The sequence below is a fragment of the Benincasa hispida genome, chromosome 12 (genome assembly GCF_027475165.1).
Source record: "Benincasa hispida cultivar pf3 chromosome 12, pf3_genome.v1.1, whole genome shotgun sequence".
Taxonomy (NCBI): Eukaryota; Viridiplantae; Streptophyta; class Magnoliopsida; order Cucurbitales; family Cucurbitaceae; genus Benincasa; species Benincasa hispida.
The window spans coordinates 54720636-54741856 of record NC_143489.1 but is presented as its reverse complement, the minus strand read 5'-3'; the positions used below and the strand labels follow the sequence as shown (position 1 = coordinate 54741856).

The 21221-nt window shown below is 31.5% G+C and overlaps 1 protein-coding gene and 1 long non-coding RNA gene across 4 annotated transcripts; one reads left to right on the top strand and one right to left on the bottom strand.

Moving 5' to 3' along the window:
- Positions 1-364: 364 nt before the first annotated feature.
- Positions 365-8034, bottom strand: LOC120067188 (uncharacterized). Of its 3 annotated transcripts, none has more exons than XM_039018667.2 (4): positions 7333-7952; positions 3789-6783; positions 3061-3451; positions 365-817 (listed from the first exon to the last, which is right to left on the bottom strand). In XM_039018667.2, exons 2-3 carry the CDS (start codon positions 6715-6717, stop codon positions 3069-3071), a joined length of 3312 nt encoding a protein of 1103 aa, XP_038874595.1. In that variant the 5' UTR covers positions 6718-6783; positions 7333-7952; the 3' UTR covers positions 365-817; positions 3061-3068. The 3 variants fall into 3 exon arrangements, with proteins under 3 accessions (XP_038874595.1, XP_038874596.1, XP_038874594.1); XM_039018668.2 differs by having other exon boundaries at positions 449-812; XM_039018666.2 differs by lacking the exon at positions 365-817 and having other exon boundaries at positions 2791-3451; positions 7333-8034.
- Positions 8035-14876: 6842 nt separating this feature from the next.
- On the top strand, positions 14877-17604 carry LOC120068568 (uncharacterized). Its single transcript, XR_005479230.2, has 5 exons — positions 14877-15863; positions 15940-16086; positions 16167-16710; positions 16983-17278; positions 17363-17604. It is a non-coding gene; the product is annotated as an uncharacterized LOC120068568 (long non-coding RNA).
- Positions 17605-21221: the final 3617 nt, after the last annotated feature.

Here is a 21221-nt window from a genome sequence, read left to right as displayed (position 1 = left end):
AGGTTTCTTAAAAACAATTAAAATATTTTTAAAACAATCTTCATACATTTTTTTTTTGTTAGGTTCAATCCAAATTAGGGAGATTATGATAGATTTCTAATTAAAATAAAATACTAAAAAGTTATTGTTAATAACCTAACTCAATTCATAAATACACAATTGATAGTCAACATGAGCATGAATTCATAATTTAGTCATAATGGCATCTACTTTTTTCTTGTGATTAAATTTTAGTAAAAATTACATATTAGAAATTTCATCCATATGGTGTAAAATTGAAGTATATGATACTATAAAACTCTTGCCATTTCAAAATACTTATTTCATTATTTTGATATTTTTGTGATCATGTTGTTTAAATGAATTTTTTTTTCAATCCCCGATTATGCTAAGGTTAAAGCAGCTCCACCCTTTCCTAGAATCACTCTCTATGGACTAGTAAGAAGGTATGTTGAAGCTCTCTTATAAATGGAAGCGAATGCGCTTTTTTTGGACAGCTTTTCAATAGAACATAGAGCTCTGCCCTTCTGACTGTTCTAACGAAGAAAGTAAAATTTCAAAGCATAAGGACTTGACAGAAAGTTTTTAACCAACCCAATTCTGTAAGCATAGGAGAAGGCTTTAGCGAGATGTTAATGAATCGGTTTTTGCTCACGACTGATTGAACTATCCCTACTTTCCACCGATGGAGGGGCGAACTCCTCAACAAAAGAGGTGACATCTATTCCTACTTACTTTGGATACTCACTCAGGCCTTTCAAGGCAAGGCAAATACTGAAACGAGTTTGAGCAGATCATCCAGGTCTTCCTTCCTAGCCTTGGTTCAATAGATAAGATAGTCAAACCATTCTAATGATCAATAGTTCTCCAACTTCAAAAATTTATCTAAATTAGAACTTACTTTAGTAAATATGAAAACTATAGCAAATAAATTACTAGAAAAACCATGCATAATTTATAAGTACAATGTGAAATTCTTATCAAATGCAAGCCTAAAGTTATAGGGTGTTAGACGGATAAAATTTCATTGATGTACAATTTCTTTTTGGAGTTTTACATTTGTCCTATTAAAATCTTTGAGACTAATCCATAACAAATAAGACTCAACTGCCCTAAGCTTATGCTATCAATCTTTGAAGTCAAAGATTTGATTTTCTTGTATCACATATTGTCGCAAATATTGTTCCAATTTTAAAATGTATGCTTGTTTCCTCCCAAATTTAAAATCACATTTCCCAAAATAAATTTTTAAAAACTACTCTTCAAAACTTGATTTGATTTTTCAAAATAATAATAAAACATAGAAATTTTAGGTGGAGGCAGTGTTTTTCCATAAACCAAACACAAAATAGTTATTAAACAACAAAAATCAAATGGAATCTTATTTATTTTAAACAAGTTGATCAAGTTGATGTAATAAAATGTTGTAAAAAAATGGATGGGTAAAACTCAAAAAAGGTTTGTTTGGTTCATAATCTGGATTTTGTTTTATGTTTTCAGATTCACATAATTTAGTGAATATTTGTTTAGTAGACAACTCAAATTCTGTTTCTAAAAAGTGTTTTTAGATTCTGTGATCCAAAAGAGTAAATTTTGAAAACAACATTGTTATATTTTCATTGTATCCGAAGTTGAATTTTTCAAATTCAAAATACATAATTATATTAAATAAAAATAAAAATATTTAAAATATAGTGTCATTTTATAAACTCAATTCAAATTTTTTAAAATTAAAATGTGTATTATGTAATGTATTATATTATGAAGGAAAATTTTCACCGATAGAAAAAATATCAAACTATTTAAAAAAATAGCAAAAAAAAATACTAATAAACATTGATAGACTACTATCATCGTCCATCACATAATATTAATGATAAACTTGATTAAATTTTGTCATTTTGTGTAAATAGTTTCCGTTATTTTTCTATTTTTGAAAATCCCTCTATTATAATTTATGTTAAATTCCAAATTTGATCCCTATGATTTGAATAAAGTTATTCTTAAAAATTTAATTCCTATGGTTTGATATAACTTCAGATATAGTCTCTATGGTTTATTAAATCCTCTTAAATAATCCCTACAAAAGAACTATTATGAAGCTCTTATCCAACTATAAGGAGTAAATTCTAATTATAAACCATAAGACCTAAAATTTAACTTCTTCCAAATCACAAGGACAAAAATTTCAATCTATCCTATAAACAATATAATATTACAAAATGACAATTATACAATCTTTTAAGCATAAAATCATGTTCATAAATAAACTAATAATAGTTTACTGTTAAATAATATTTAGTTGGTAATTACAAGTAATTTGTAATTGTTTAAATTACAATCCAATTTTTTAATTCTACTACCAAACACATATATGAAAATATAAAATACAATTTTATTTTCATTTAATCTCTTATTTTAGAATTTTTTTTTTTTCAGATTTTCTACCGAATAGATCTTAAAAGTATCAAAGTATTCCATTTGTAGACCTATAGAATCCAACAAGTACTTACAATGACATGTGAGATATAAGAATAGCCTAAGTAATGGACATTATAATGGGTATAAAGAATATTCCAAGCATTTGAATCCTTCCCTTTAAACTAATGTATATCATAATATACTTGTTGACTCATAGAATGAAGAAACCAAATTTATATCCTCCACCTTCAAATGTCTTCAAAAGGGACAGAGGAAAACATATTTTACACTAAAAAGGCCTAATTTCACCCATTTCTTTTTTATCATCATTAGAGACCCTTTTTTAACCACTAAAATAAACCTATCAGATTTGATTAATAAAACAGAGGGCTGCAGATTAATATATCAATCATATATGAAAACTATACAAAGAGACTTTATTGAATCCTAAAACAGATGCAAAATCTAAAGCAATAGTTGGGTAACATAAGCATTACCCCATATACTATAAACTCTGGAAAGACTACATGCTATATATGTATATATATGTATTCTATGGGGGAAATATACATATTACCACATTTTATGTTAAAAAAAATGCAAGAACTATTCAGTTATCTGAAAACGAAGACTGCACACCTGAAATTTCACGAGGCTGCGTCGTCGTTTGGAGCTAGATTATAAGTTAAAGCTGGAATATGATCTTCGTCAGGCTCGGTAGATTCTAAAAGCAAAGATACAACTTCCCCCATCGATGGTCGATGAAAAGGAGACAGACTTGTGCACATTAAAGCAATTTTAAGGACTGTAAGCATGTGATTGACCGTGGCTTGATCTTGAAGATTGAGCCGCTGATCTAACATTCCAGACGACATCGAATGGTCTCGCATATAGTTCTTGACCCATGTGACAAGATCGCCTCCCTGGTCGATTGGCTGTACTGGAGTTTTTCCAGTAAGCAGTTCTAGTAAAACTACACCATAGCTGTATGTGTCACATTTTTCTGTGACCTTCATGGTGTATGCATACTCTGCAAGAAATTATTTGGGTTAAATCTGAAGCATTTTGCTTGAAAGATCGTATTGGAATGATGAAAGCACATATAAATCTTGGGAATTTAGAATGTCGTAAGTTTAGTTTTTTTTTTCGACTAAAAGTAATAACCAAACAAATGAACAAAACTACAGAAAAGATCTCGACTCCATGTTCCTTTAACAGGTTTTTCTCATAAAATGAAGAAACAGACAACTCAAAGAAAAAACGAAGCCCTAAAACAGAAATTTTGAATTGCAAGAGAAATTCTTGTTCAAGAGTTATCAATGAATTTGAGATGGAAAACGACGTCGAGTACTAAGAGTAGAAATTACCAGGTGCAATGTATCCGTACGATCCAGCAACTGCTGACATTGATTTAGACTGAGGCATGTCCATTACTTTCGCTAAGCCGAAATCACCGACATGAGCCTCGAATTTATAATCGAGGAGAATGTTATTTGATTTGATATCACGATGTATGATCCTTGGTTTGCAGCCATGGTGTAGATAATTAAGTCCCTCTGCAGCTCCAATGGCGATTGTAAACCGAGTAGGCCATTCCAAGTTACATGTAGTCCCATGAAGTAACTCACCCAAACTACCCCTTTCCATGTACTCATAGAGAAGAAGATTCGAACCCTGGTGATAGCAAAAGCCATATAGTTTAACGATATTGCGATGTCTGATCTTTCCTAGTGTCAAAATCTCAGCCCGGAAACTATTATCAATGTTGCTCCCTTCCCTATTTGATGCTAACTTCTTGACAGCAATGGTCAGTCCAGAACGCATCACTGCTTTGTATACAGTTCCACAAGCACCTTTTCCCACCACACAGCTCTCATGGAAACCATTTGTGGCGTCAATCAGATCTTGGAAAGTAAAACCTTCTTTAGGCGGGAAATAGACGTCTGAATCCAGAGATTGTGTTTCTTTGTTTTGCACCATCTCGGACGGATGTCTCATACAATATAAGATTATCACAATTAGAACAATAGAAACTCCACCAATTGCAGCAGCGATCCCAGTTATGATTCTACCTCGAGACGCATTTATACTCTTGACAGAAGGAATAGATGGAGACAATGAATCTCCATTGCAGTCGCCAAGAGGTCCACCACAGAGCCCCTTATTGCCAATGAAGCTACTAGGAGGCATGTTCTGAAACAAAGGTATGGAAGGGATTGGCCCGCGAAGGTCATTGTACGAGAAGTTGCAGCCCATTAAACTCGAAAGATTAGCAAAGGAGCTGGGTATTTCCCCAGTCAAACTATTGTTATTAAGCAGGAGATATTCCAGTAGATTCAGATTTCCAAGCTCTGGCGGTATTGTCCCAGTTAGCTTGTTGAAACTGAGATTCAGAGCAATTTGCAAGCTTTTTAGGGACCCCAATTCCAAAGGAATGCTACCGGAGAATGAATTGCCATCCATTTGCAATTCTGTCAAATGGGAGAGGTTTTGCAGTTCTTTGGGTATATTTCCAGAAAATTTATTTTCTGAAACTCTAAGAATTTCCAACTGTAAGAGAGATCCAATCTCTTTTGGGAAAGTATTTTCAAAGCTGTTCCCACTGAGATCAAGCCGTTGAAGAATCTTGCAGTTGACTATTTCAAGTGGAATCGGCCCAGTGAAAAGATTTGAAGAAACGTTGAAAGTCGCCAGCTGCACAAGGTTTCCTATCTCCTTCGGCAAATTAGACGTAAAGTAATTATTTGCAATATGCAGCCTTTGCAACTTTTGGCAATTTTGAATTTCTGGAGGAAGTGGGCCACTGAATCTATTCTGGTCCAAGTCGATCGCAGTAAGGTTCACCAAGTTACACAACTCTGATGGAAAGCCGCCAGTTAACCTGTTCCCAACCAGACGAAGTTGCATCAAGGGTTTGCAGTTCAAGATCCCGGTAGGTATATTTCCATAAAGGTTATTTGACTCCAAGTTCAAGATGATCAAGTTAGAATGACGACATAGATGGGGAGGTATTCGTCCCGTCAAGAGGTTGTCTGAAAAGTCGACAACCCAAAGAGGGCTATTACGTCCAAGTCCTTGGGGAATGCTGCCACTCAAACTGTTGTCGAAAAGCTGCAATTGGCTCAATGAGGGCATATACTGAAACCCAAAAGGAACAGGGCCTGTAAGGTTGTTGATTGAAAGATCAAGTTTAGTCAAGCTACTCAGGCTACTCAGTTCATTTGGTATAACACCAGTCAGCTGATTTTGAAAGAGGTACAGTAATTGGAGACCTTCTATGTTACTAAACTCTTTGGGTATCTCACCAGTCAAATAGTTCTCTGAGAAGTCTACCTCCGTCGCCAGAGAAAGATTCCCGAGCTCCCCCGGTATGGTTCCATTCAATGCATTTCGGTATATATACAATTTCGTCAGAGAGATTAAGTTCCCAAATTCCTTAGGTATGGGTCCAACAAGATTGTTCTTATACAGAGCCAGAACAGTTAGACTTGTACAATTCCCAAGCTCTTTTGGTAGAATGCCAGAAATTTGGTTCTCCCAAAGAATCAATTCAGTCAAGTTTTTAAGCATGCCGAGCTCCTTTGGTAATTCCCCTTCTAACTGATTTTGAGCAAGACCAAGTGTTTCCAAGTTCTCACACTGACCTATTTCAGCCGGTAGGCTTCCTGAAATCGCATTTTGTCCTGCTCTAAATATTCTCAAGCTCTTTAGTTTCCCAAAAGAATGAGGCAACGGACCCGTGATATTGTTGGTATATGCAACTAATTCAACCAAGGATTTCAAATTTCCAATTTCTTCAGGAAAAGAACCATGGATTCCATTATTACATATATTCAACTTTACCAAAGATGTCAGCCTTCCCAATTCAGATGGAAGTTCCCCATCAAACTTATTGTTGTTCAGAACAAGATACTCCAACTCGGTGCAATTGCCAATCTCTTTCGGTATACTTCCAGTGAAACCATTGAAGGAAACATCCAGATAAGTCAGGTGGACTAAATTACCAATGCTTGAGCTTAAAGAACCCGAAAGATTCTTTGAGCTCAAGTCAAGGGAATAGACGACTGGTTCCTCACCAGAAGTGCAGTTCACACCAGTCCATCCGCAGGGCGTTGCATCACTCGAATCCCAATTTCTCAAGTAACCAAATGGATCAGAAAGATCACTTTTCAGCTTCAACAGAAAATACCCTTCTTGATTCAACCCATGTGAAATATTAAACATAAAAGCCAATAGCAGCAAAGCCCCAACGAGTTTCACACCCGAAACCGACCCAAATGCAGAACAATACAACATCTTAACAATCAATCATCTGTCCAACCAGAGCTACAGCATGATCTGATAACAACAACAGTCCAATACCTGCAAAGGATTCAGACAAGAAACAATACTACAATGTAAAAGGAAACCATCCAAATCAAAGTCCTTCATAACACGTTAGATTCCAGAAAGATAATAGAATTTGATGAAAAAGAACAAAGGAATCCAAGCAACTAAAACAGAAAATCCCCAAATTTGTTTGTGACCCATAGAATTAAAAAAGTCCTCCAAATCACGTTAAATTCCCGAAAGAGGACGGAATTTGATGAAAAAAGAACAAAGGAATCCAAACAAGACAGCATAAAAACAGAAAATCCCCAAATTTGTATGTGACCCAGAGAATTAAAAAGAATCCAAATATAGTTTCCCAAGAAACAACGAAACAAACATCAAAGTGTCTTATTCATCTGGACCCAATAAAAATTTACAAGTCTAGCATCTAAAAGAGGGCCATCGGACAAGTCTTGTCACAGGAATTTATGAAAACCATATACGACAAACTGTTAAAATCTAGAGAATTAACCGAAGCTACCAACAAAAATACATTAACATCAATGAAAAGAAATCTCAAAAACCATGGGAAAAAATTACCTCTCAGTCTGGACTAGCGATAAAAATCATCATCAGTAGCCATAAATGAAGCAATAAAAGCATCAAGTTCACCACTGCCTCTGTTATTATCTGAAGATGAAAAGGTCAAAAGAAGGAACCCCATCAGCTAAAACAATCAAACAGAGGCAAAACTTTCAGCTGATCTTTCGTTAATGGAAGGATCCTCGAATCGAGGGCGAGATTTGGAAAGAGAGTGATTGAATTTCCAACGCCTTTATTTGCGGCTTTTCTTGAACCCCAAAAGCTCATAAAATCAATAAAGAGATTTGAAGTATTTTACAAAGCCATTGAAAACCCATCAAGTATGAACTACAGAAGAAAAAATTTAGTGGGAATGAAAAAGAAAAGGGATAGTTTAAAAAGATGGGTTTGATTTGAAGAGCTTGTTTAGGCGGATTTTTGAAGGAAAGTGTCAGATTAAACCATAAATCCTGCTTCCGTTTCATCAATCTCCATGGAGTATGATGAAGACCTCATTCTGCGGTGTCATTCATTAGCAAGCGAACTATGTGACTTTTTTATCTCAAAAAAGTTGCTTCTTTTTCATACTTCTACAGGACTTTCCATGTCTTTACGAACGAAATTCTTATTTTTCAAACATTTAATTACGTTATTCAACTATTATATATATATATATGAAAAGTAGGTGTTGATGACAAAATCTAGACAGACAAAACACCCTTCACATGACCGTGTGAATTTGTTATAAGGAAATGTAACCAGTAAAATAAGAAGGATTTGACGTGGGCTGCTTGTCACAACGCCTCTTATACCTAAGTAAGTAAAATTTTAAAGGGTGTTTAGCCATGGGTTTGGAATTAGGGGTTGACATTTGAAGCCAAATCCATATTTGGGCACTTGGAATAAAAGTACGGGAATAAGAAATCAAACTCATGGGTTTGGAATATATTTTTAATGAATGTCATAGGTCTTAGAAATATTTTCCTTCATCTTCCTATCTCAATGGTCATCAATGACCGTCGGTAACAAACGTTGGTCGACTTCGTGATTAACCATCGGCAATCGGTCATCTTAACCGTTGACAATTGATCATCTTGATTGTTAGTGACTGATCATCTTATCGTTGACGATCGATCACATTGACAGGTGAGCATCTTGATCGTCAGCGACCAACCGTTGTGGCCGTTAACGATTGATTGTCGTGATTGTTGACAACCGACCGTAATGATGGTCAACGAACAAATGTCAGATCCTTGGCGACCGATTGTCATGACGGTAGGTCACCAACCAATCGTTTTAATCGTCGACGACTATTGAACGTCTTTACCATTGGTGGGTGATCTCGCAGGCACTTGACCATTGTGACCATAACAACCGATTATTGGGATTGTTATTGACCAACCAGTAGTGGTGGTCAACAACCAAACATCATGACCCCCAGCAACCGACCGACCGACCGACTTAACCATCGATAATCGACCAATCATCATAAAAGTGATGGTCATTGGGTTTTGTTTCAGTATTTTCTCCTCTTTCTCCTTCTTCCTCTCTCTCCCTTTTTTAGTCATTTTCACGAACTAAAAAACAAAAAATTGACTTTTTCATCTAGAAGCTCTAAGTGCTAAAGTATTGCATCAATCGTGATGTTCATGGGTCATCAAATTCTCTTCACTACCATTGCACACCTACAATCTTTGGTGGTAGTCGTCCATTAATATATTTTTTTTTCTTTCCTCCTTTCTCCACGTTCCCTTCAATTTCTCATTTTCTTCTCTTTCTTCATTTTTCCATGCAAAAATTGACTAATAGATAAATAATGATATTAAATGTAAATGTCAAATGTAAAATTTATTTTGTGACTACACAGAAAAAAAAAAAAAGATAATTTAGGAATTTAAAGCAAACCTAAGATAATTTAGGAATTTAAAGTAAAACTATATTTGTTATAAATGTATTATGATACTAAATTTCAAATTTTATTACTTTGTTATCATAAGATAAATTAGATATTTAACGATAAACTGAACTGGCTACAAACTTAATTTCAAAACTTCGTTATTTTTTTTACTAAGAATTATTTTTTTATAAAAAAATAACTAAATCATTTTCATTCATATATTATTGTCATAAAAATTAATAAACTCAAGTGAATTAATTTAGGATTGCAAAAGACAAATTAATATAAGTTTCATTGTAAAATGAATAAATTAAAATTTTCTAAATTATCACAACAATTGATGCAGAATACACTAAAGCTCATACAATAACCGCTAGAAAACAGGGAAAAAAATCAGATTACTCAAGCTCATGTTTGTATCCCAAACACAGGCTTCCAAATCTTGCACACCAAATACAGACATTTGTAATTCCCAGACTTCAGAATCCCCTCAAATAAGTCCCCAGATTTTTTATTCCGGACCTACACCTCAAACGCCCCTTAAGTTAGCAAGAGTTTGGATGAGAATGAACTTACTTCTTCTAAAGTTATAATAGAGAGGATCGGCCTTCGTCTCAACCTTTGCTTAGGTCGAGCAGTCCCTCTTCTGATGCTTAATTAGGTCCTAGGTGTTATTTTCTAGCTCAAGTTTGTCATAAAAGTTGAATACGCCTTCTGGTCCAAATCTATTAATAATAGGAAATTCTTAAACATAGGAGATTGAATCTTCCACTTCAAATGAAAAGAGTGCATGTCAACCAGTTTTAGAGGACCTTATTTAATCGAGGTAATTATTGAACTCTAGGTAAAATTGTTGTTTAGTTTTTATCAAACAGTTTTACAGGATGTAAAAGATTTTTAATTCCATATTTTATCATGTAGTTGTTAGGGATAGAGCTTTTATATTGTCTTCAATGCTCATTACTAAGTTACTTATTATTGTAGTAATTGAATAACATTTTTATCTCAACTTAATCAAAACCTACCTACAAAGGTTGTTAATTTGAAATTAACTCAAAGGGTTAAATTTTTAACTTTTTTTTTTCTCCTTTTTTTCCTCTTTTTCCCTCATTTCTACCATTTTCAACCAAATTTATATTGAATAAACTTTTAAGTTGAATAACTAAAAATTGATAAGGTAAAATAGCATAACTCAATGATTAATAAACTCACTTCTCTAAATTTTTCTTTTAAAAAATCATATATTTTTTAAAACTTTCATCATCCCATTTATTGAACTAAAAAAAAGCTAGTTAGTAATTAAACATGTGTAAATTTAAATCTACCATCTCTAATTTACAATGTAATAGTCTCTTAAAAAAAGTGTTTGACCAATAACATGAAATTCAAAAAATATTATTTCTATAGTTATAACCTTTTTTTTTTTTTAATTTTTAAATAGTCACCTACCCAACTTGACTAGAAAATTCAACCCCCTCTATCAAATTAAATAATATCAATCTCTATATTTTTGTAATAATACCTTATCCATGAGTTCTTTTTATTTAAGATAGACAAACATCCCTAATAAATTCTGAATTTTTAAAGATTAACGGACTGATTTGATTTTAAATTAAATTTCTATATCTCATTTGGATTTATAATTTTGTACTTAAAAAATTTTGTAAATTAGAATAGGTCGAAGAACTATTAAATAAAAATTTGAACATTAAAAATTTATGAACATTCATAGACCAAAGTCATACAAACTTAAAATTTTAGGAACAAAACGGTAATTTTACCGAATATTATATTTCATGTCATCATTAGGCTTTGTTCCACAACTATTTTGTTTTTTGTTTCTGTATTCTGGAAATTGAACTGACCTAGCATCTCTATCGTTCAATAATGTCTTCGCTTCCAAGCACTATTTATCAATAAAAATAGGAAAAACCATTTATAAACACTACTTCAACTAATCAGTTTTTATGTTTTGGTATCAAACCAAGTCAAGTTTTAAAAAATTTAAAAGTATATATAGTTTTCAAAATCTTGTTTTTTTAAAAAAAGTTTGACACAAATTCAATTATTTTCTTAAAATAGATGAACCAATTAAGGGAAACTAACATAAATTTTCGTTACAAAAACCGCCTTTTTAACTGTGAGATTTTGATAGAATAATTCTGTAAAGTTAAAATTAATCTCTTAGAAAAAATTATTGACCAAATTAGAATGTAAAATGTTCCTTCAAGAACCAAATTAATTACATACTTAGAAGAAACTTTCATTTTAATATTCTAACTTTTTTATTTTTTTGGTGTTTGCCAAAGTAGAAAAAGATAATTATATATATATATATATGTAACAGATGATTAGATATCATATGATATTGCGTGCCAGCTTTGCAACTTGCAAATGAGATTTTATTTTTATTAACAAAAATCTATTGCTTAGTGTACAATATATCATATTTTATTTTAGCATTTAAATTTTATAGCAAAAGTTGAAACGTTTACAATTTTAAATAACAAAGTTTAATAGTGTAAATATTAGTATTCAACTAAATTATATTTATTTCTAATTTCATGTCGAGTAGATTTATTATTTTCTCATTTTTTTTAAGAAAAAAGCTTTATAAAACGTAATATCTCAATATAAATACTAATAAATCAGTTACAAATGTTTGTTCTATTCTATGTACAGTAAGGATAAGAGATTCCAATTATAGATTTCTAGATTGTTAGCATATTTTATTTAAGTGGAACTAAAGTTCATTTGGGACGAGAAAATTAAGACAAAATAGGTATTATTTAGTTATTAATATTCTAAAAATATTTAATTTTCAAATCTATCAACTATGAGGAGGAGATGGAATCATCACCTCTTTTTCTAGACAGAAGTTGTCATTTCTTTTAGGGTTTATAACCCTAAACCCTACATTAAAAAAAAATATTGTAGTATCAGTGTTATGTTAGTGAGTATAATGAAGAAATAATTGGGAAATTTTCATTCTATTCTAATTTGGGAACAGATATTTCCTTTATAACTATGATATGATCATGTACTTGATTATGAGAAGAATCTTCCTTTCAATATAATATCTCTAATGGCTCTCTCTCATCTATGATTATGGTGATTTCTTCACACCATATTTCTTCATTTTTTTTTTCCAATAATCTACTTTGACGTTTTTAATGGAAAGAAAATGGAATTGCTAAATCACCAATCAACTAAAAAGCTTAAGTTGATGAATTATAATAAATTTAATATTATATCAATATCGTAACACCTTCGCAGTTGTCTTCCTCAAATTTAAAATGGCTTTAGAATATATAGAGCATTGAAAGATTTAGGATCATGATAGATAGTTGAACACCGCCCAACAAATAAAACATTGAAAATAACGAAATGTTGACCTAAAAAAATAATGTCCTCTAAAGATTCATAATTTCCTTTTAAAAAAATGGCTAAATCGAAAGAGAATAAAATCCTCCACATATTACCTAGGATTATAAGATAAGAATATGTTATACATTAAATTTATTAAAGTAAGAAAGATGATGAGTAAATCAAATTATTAACAAGGTTTACAGGGCAATTTCAACTAATCTCACCTAAATTTTTTTTATATATATAGAAATATGACGGTCAACTTAAACATAACTCAACTGTTTAAGACATATATCATTGGTCGAGATTTGTATGTGTGTGTATATATATATATATATGTATATATATATGTATGTATGTATAATTTGCAAGGAATTGAATGGAAGAAAAATGTGGATGCATGTGGGGAAGAGAAGGATTTGTGTGGAGCAACATGAATGAATGAGAGTTGTGAGAGGAGAAGGGAAGGGAAGGGAAGTGACAAGAAGATTAGACCAAAAATGTGGGCCCAAAAGGATCATAGAAATGGGCCCACAGAATTGGTGGTGGGCCCACTCAAAACCCACTACTAAAGATATAATAATAGTTTTTCCAAAAATTTCAAAGGAAAAAAAACCCACGTCAAAATCAAACGGCTCATATTTGCTTAGAGTCTAACAACTAATCATTCGCCGTTGGAACGAATATGATAGGTGGTGAGAAGTGTCACTGCACTTCGCTGGGACCCACTATAATTATTGGTTTCAAACTTTTTTAAAAACAATAAATAATGAGGTTTAAACATTTTAAAATATATTTTTTTCTAAATTCACTGTCACACGACACACACTATGTGAATATACATGTTATCCTAGTTGAATTATGTTCATTTTGACATAGTAATAATAATGACAGTATTTTAAAATTAATATTTATCAAAATTAGTTAGATGATAATAATAATAATTTTAATATAAGAAAATATATATCTCCAAATTTTTGAAAAATGAACAATAAACTAAGTGTATGAGTTAAAATTAAAACTTATTAAAAGTATGTGATTAAAATTGTATATTTGAAAGTACAAGGATAAATATTAAATAATTTTCAAACTATATAAATTAAAGTGATTGACATTTAAGTTTATATTTTTTTTTTATAAACCTTAAATTTAATCATTACAATTAGACCATTCTAATCAAATGAGTCTCGGTTGACCTATAGTTTATAAATTTTAAAAGTATATATCTTTCTTGCATCTTTTTAGTTAAACTTATTAATGTTATTTTTTCAAATTTGATTTTAAAAAATTATTTCAAACTAACAATAATAATGCATTTAAAAGCAATTGATCTCGATAAAAATGTTGATATCTCAATTTGATCAAAATATTGATAAAATGTTGATATTAAAGACATTATAAAAAGATTAATTTATAAATAAATATTTTATACTTTTTAAATACGTTAACAATTTTATTAACCATATTAGCGACGTTAGTCAGTTATTTTTATATATAATAAAAATATTAATTTATCAAATTCATGAAAATGTAGATAGAAATGTTTAATGGATATAATAAAACTAACAATAATAATATTTTATTTATAAAGAAACTGTTGGAGCACATGTAAGGCCAACAGGAGGCTTGGTTTGAACACTATAATTTCCTTTCGAGATAATTTGACTTCTTCAATGCACTTACTATTTTCTTTTCTTTTTTCTTTTTCATTATTTTGGTAGTTAGAAATGGAGACGTTTTTTTGGTTGTACAATATGTAAGATGGGGAAAATTTTGTAAAATAATCCAAAAAACAAATTTTTTTGTATGGATGAACTCTTTCAAAAAAAACAAAATTTTCATAAAAATTTGTAAAAGCTATGTGATTTTGGCTCTCGTTTTCTCTCATTTTTGCTCTCGTACCTGACTCTTCGTCTCCCATCTTCATCTGAACATTTGGCCACTTTCTTACTAGTCGTTTGTACACATTTTTCACTGTCGTCGATCTCTAAAAGGTATGTGACTCTTCTCCTTGAATGCATGTTGATATTCGTTTAGGATTCTCACCGGCCGTTTAGAGTTTGCAAAGGATTCACGCCTATCATTTGTTCAATGATCTCTCAGCTTTTGGTAAATGACCGTGTATTCGTTCTTAAGAGATCGTTTAGATAATCCTAGGCGGGCATTTAGGATTCTTTAAACGATCAATTAGAGAAACGTAAACAATCGTTTAGAAAAAAATCTGTCACCGTTTAGGTATTTGTAATGTGATTATTTAGTTGTTTGTGACAATCGTTTAGGTATTTGTAATGCGATCGTTTGTTGTTTATTACGCGATTGTTCAGGTATTTGTAATATGATCATTTAGTTGTTTGTTACACGATCATTTAGGTATTTGTAATGTGATCGTTTAGTTGTTTGTCACGTGATTGTTTAGGTCTTTGTAATGCAGTCGTTTAGTTGTTTCTTACACAATCGTTTAGTTATTTGTTATCCCATTTTTTTGTTTTATGTTACGGGATCGTTTAGTTCTTTTTATGTGATCATTCGGTTTTTATTCGTTTACTTATTGTGGTAATGTATGTGTTTGTTACATGTTGCTAAGATGGTTGTCCCTGCTGAGAAATATTTTTCTGGTACAGTTTTTGCCAAGTCTATAAAACTGCGTCCGTTATTAAGAATAAGTTGACATAAGAGCATATGAGAATGTTTAGGACAATGGCCTTTAGTCCACTGTTGGACATAGATTTTGTATTTAATGGGTAATTTTTTCACCATTTTCTGTTGAGGGAGGTAACGGATGCGAATCCAGACGTTATATCATTCAACATATTGGAGAAGAAGATAATATTCTCTTAAGATGATTTTAATCTGATAACTGGGTTATGGCCGACCAAGAAAATTGTAGAAAGAGAAACAAGCGGTGAAAGACTGTGACAACTCATTCTTGGACCGAAGGACCCAAATGATAAGGATAGTTCTTGCAAGGACGTGAATAATGTGTCCGAGAAGTTCACTTTTACAAACGATGAAGAGGTCGTTAAGGTTGCGTTGGCATTATTCATCGAAATGATGATGATTGGAAAAGACAAGAAAACCCAATTTTATGTGAAGACATTTGGGATTGTTGATAACCTTGAAGTCTTTAGATATTATGACTGGTCGTCCGTCATTTTCAAACGTACCTTGAATATCATGAAGACTATCATGTGCGAGAAGAATGAGACACATGAGACAAAAGAAAACAAATAATGCTCATCATGCCTCATATTATTATATAAAGGGATTTGCACTTGCATTCCAAGTATGTACTTTCGTTTCCATCTCAATTTAATCTGTGTATTAATACTGTATATGTAACAAAAGCTCCCATATTATAGGTTTGGGCTTACGAACTTTTATCCACGTCAAGTAAGTTCATAGCCAACAAAGTCAGTAAGGTTTTAATTCCTAGAATTCTTAAATGGACTTGATCTCGTGCTTCATCTTATAGATCGTTGAGTAAGAATGTGTTTCAGCTCAAAAAAGTAAGTAACTAATCGCTTAGTAATCATTGGCATCTATCAGAGTTTCATGCATTCTGACTTACTCATTCGCTTATGTACAGACTATTGTTTTGACGAGACTGGTACCAAGCATAGAGGAGATAAGGTAAAAGGACCGGTTGGAAGGAAGAAAGATTAAAGAGGTGATCCATCATGTTGAAGGAAGAAGGATTGAGGAGGTTGAGGAGGTTGAGGGGCATGATCACTCTCTCGGTACCTATGAGTCTCTCGAGGGGGCACGATAGGTTGAACCAGCATGTTGGGGAGCAAGAAAACCCTAAATCCGATGAACCTCATGTTGGTGAGTAAGATCAACATGCAACTAAGCATCGTGCCATAGAGCCCAAATCACGTAAGCCGGTTCAGACTAACTAGGAGAAGAATAAATAGGGACAAGATGAATCGTCAAATACGCAACATAAGTCCTCCAAACATCGCCATTCCAAATCATACAAAATTCTTAGAAAGGATATTAAAAAAGTTTGAAAGGATTTGGCAAACCTGACTACTATGGTCCGTCAGATGGGTGATACCTTTACTGTCGAGCAACATCTGATGGGCCAACAGCTGAACAAAATAAAGCTACTAATCCAGAGTCTATATGAGGTATGTATGCATATAATCCTAAACGATCGGTTGGATAATCCTGAACGATCGTGTATATAATTCTAAACGATTGTTTGGATAATCTTGAATGAATGTTCAGGATTCTTTAAACGATCATTCAGGATAATCCAAATGATCATTTAGAAAATCTTAAACAATTATGTGGATATTTATAAACGATCATATAAAAAATCTTAAATGATCGTGTAGAATATCTTAAACAATCCCATAGAATATCTTCTTTACTCGTATGTTCTGTGTGATTTGTTCAGGATAACAATGAAGGGAACATGACGATAATAATAATGATGGTAATGATGATGATGTTGGTAATAATGAACGAACTCACGAGGATGGTAATAATAATAACAATGAAGGAACCCCCCATAATGAGTAGTACAAATGTATCAGTGATCGATGTGTGGTTGTTGAGCACAATACGACGGAAGCAATAGTCGATGAAAGACTCAAACTCCCCGTACAATCGTTTAGTCTTAAGAGCCACTTCGATTTGGATCCAACCAATGTCATGGAGAGTGCAACTCAAAAGAAAGCCATTGAAATGAAGGTACGGTCATTGTATGAATTAATCATCTTAACATTGAAATCAAGGTAGCTATTATTATCTGACTGATTTACAATTTAAATGTAGAAGAAAAATGACCTCTCTATGTGCTGAAAAAGGAAGAAACCAACCAAGTTTTTACCTGAGGATGTGAAAATGTGGAAAAAGTCACATGCGTTGGTAACAAAGAGGGAGAAGCTCAGCCACTTTCAAGTGATCATCAACCATATCTTCCAAGTAATCCGCAACCACTTTCAAGTGATTCACACCCTCAATCACCTTCAATTCTCATTTATTCACTCACTAATATTAACAAAAAGTAAGGTAAGGATTTTCATTGTTTAAAGGATCTCACATCGAAAAGATTAAGAGGTCCCACAATTTTTTTACAAGTTATTCAATACTTCTCGCTCATTGTGATCAATTGGTTTTAAGATGAAACTTCATCTTTATCTAATATCTATAAACTCGTTGATTTCTATCAAGGTCGACAAATTAACTATTGAATAACTCTGTCAAAATTCACAAATTTTAACATATAGTTCTCTATCCATTTTTCTTTGAAATCTAATTAATTTTGTATTGTGGTAGTGAGAACTAAACCATCAATATTTAGAATGGTAATTGACCGGTGATTTTTTTTCCCAATAATCTATTAAAGGATGCTTGAATTTGCACATATCAATGAAAAGTGAACTTATAAATTCAAGATTTATTTTTCTTAAAGAAAAAATAAAGAAAAGCTCAAGAAAGTTTAATGTAGACATGGTTATATTGTGTATTTTATTATATTGGTGGGAATTTGAAAGGGTGTTGGACTATTTAGATGTACAATTCATAGTTATGTGTGAAAATAATCAAGTTTTCTAATAATATATATAAAAGTCAAATTTGACTAAAAAGAGTTGAAGTTCTTGATTAAGTAAATGCATAATTGGGTGTAGTTGGAAATTGTTTTTTTAAAAAAATATGTGCTTTTTTTTTAAATTTATTATTTCCAGTTTGAAAAGATAAATAATTCATTAGAGAGGTAGGGTTGAGAATAAAATATGGTATTTCAATATATTTAAAAATAGATTAAAATATCATTTCAATCATTCTTATTCCATTTTAGTTCTTTCGAAATATAAAAATAATATTGCTAGTTTAAAACTAAACTTTTTTTTCATCAAAATTGATAAAAATAGTATCAATAATTTAGTTAAAAAAACCTAATGTGAATATGTTTTAAAATTGTTTTTTTTTTTAAAGTTAAAAGTGAACTAACTGTATGGACTAATTATTAAATTTATTAAAATTATGAAATTAAATAGATTTTTATAGTACAAATAAAGTGAGAGATTTGAACCACCAATCTTTTGGTCCTTAGCATATAAGAATGTTAGTTAAGTTAAAGCTGCAAATCTTTTAGGCTCTGTTCGGTTGTCATTCCGTTTTTTTGTTTTTTGTTTTTTGTTTTTAAAAATTAAGTCTACATCTTTCTTGAGTACAATGGTTAAATTTTAATCAAATTCATAAAACAAAAACAAATTTTTAAGGCCTCGTTGGGTAACTATTTTGTTTTTTGTTTTTATTTTTTTAATTTAAGTTTATGGATACTAATTCTACTCCCAAATTTCTTTATTTGTTATCTACTTTTTACCAATAGTTTAAAAAATCAAGCCAAATTTTGAGAACTAAAGAAAGTAGCTTTCAAAAAGTTGTTTGTATTTTTTGAATTTAGCTAAGAATTTAACCACTAAATTTAAGAAAGATGCAATTCATTGCAAGAAATGTGGATGAAATAAGCTTCATTTTCAAAAACCAAAACAAAAAACTGAATGGTTATACCAAACGAGGGTATTGATTTTTTGTTTTTGAAAATTAAGCCTATAAGCACTTCTTTCATCCCCAAATTTCTTCCTTTGTAATCTACTTTCTACTAATGATTTAAAAACCAAGCCAAAATTTAAAAACTAAAAAAAGTAGCTTTTAAAAACTTATTTTTGTTTTTTGAATTTGGCTAAAAATTCAACCATTATACTAAATAAAAATGCAACTTATTGTAAGAAATAGAAAGGAAATAGGTTTAATTTTTAAAAACTAAAAATAAAAAAATGAAATGATTACTAAACGAATTCTTAATTTATCATTATTTTAAATTTAGATGTAATTTTACATGATCAATTTTTTTATTATAAAAAAAAATGAATAGTACATCTATTTCTTTTTTTGTTGTTAGTGTTGAGATTCACAAGGCAGCTCAATATAATATTTTTTACTTATCTAGGAATACTTTTAATTTTGTGAGCCAGTTTTTTATTTTTATTTTTTAATCTTATATTTTTGCCCCGCGAATCAAAATTTAATGAAAATAAAGATTTTTTTTTCAACGATCACAAAGTAGGTGATGAGAACAACATAAACTATTATAATATATTTTTATTTAGGCATAAGCATAAACTCTTAAACCATTCAAAATGTCTCATATCAATAAAGATAATTATTTTCACTTATATATCATGAATATCTTCCAAGATTAGTATAATATCCATCTCAAACATGTCTTCGTTAGAGACAAGTTGGAAATTAAAGAGAGTTTTCAAGATGAAAATTGGTTCATATATGAAGAAAGGCTAAAATTTGATGCAATTAATTTTTTAGACCTGAAGAAATAATTACTCATTTTTTTTTTTAGCAATTTTAGATCCAAAAATTAAAACTATAACATTAAAAAAACTTAAATAAAAAAATTTTCACGAGCACGATTACTAGAACCCAAACCTATTTGCCTGGATGGACGGTAGTGCACAAGTGAACGGAAAGACTTGACTACTACTTTATTCACTCTTGCGATTCTCTTAAAAGAGTTCTTTATATACTTACACTATTCTGATCAACTCACGAGCTTCTAATATGGGACAATTAAAATCTCTCCTACGTGAAAACTTGCTATGGGCATAAGTTGTTGTGAGTCATTTTTGACAAACCATAAACTCATTTAGAGAGTGTTTAGGGTGAGGAGATGAGATGAGATGAGATAAGTTGAGATATGAACTCAACTCATTGTTTGGGAGGCCAACTTCGTATGTCACCAACATTTATATCATGTCCACCAACAGTACACTTAGCCCTCGTCACACCGATGTCTCGTTAGGGACGACAAAATTCCTTGCGAGATTGGGTCCTCACAGATCTCCGACCCAATTGAGGTGAAAAATCCTTGATTTGACTGGACACGAAGGTCTAACCGAAAGTTTAAATCAGATCCTAGTCCGAAATGGGGCGGGGATGGGGAGGAGATCCCTGCCTCCACCCCAAATTTATTTAATTGTTTACATGTATATATGTATATGTACATATGTTACACATGTTACATACGTACATGTAGAGATATATATACACACTACTAAAACTAAAGCTGCTATTTTAGTTATTTTTTCCTAATTTTCTAATATAATAATTTCATTTTTATTAAATTTATAATAAAAAGTATAAAATATATTTTTAATTATTAATTTAAATAAATACATGTAATAATAATACTAACTTCTTACCTAAAATTTACAATTTCAATATAAATACTAAATTTTAATTAATTTTAAATAATAAAATTAATAAAGTAATAATAATAAATGGGGATCTTTTCCCACGGGGACCCAAATCTTCGAATGGGGATTTTCTAACTCCGACTCCCCAAAATGGGTAATGGGGAGGGGATGAGGATTAAGAATTCCGACAGGGACAAGGATGGGGAATGAATCCCTGCCCTGCCTTAGCCATGGTTGTCATCCCTATGTCTTGTTGTTCAACTTTGGCGACCACCTCCAACGGTCAACTTCGACAACCACCTCCGACGACCAACTACAATAACCACCATCTGTGGCCAACTCTGGCAACATCCAACCACCATTATTGACAATCAACTCTGCCGACCTCTGACTACAACCACTAAACCAACTTCGAC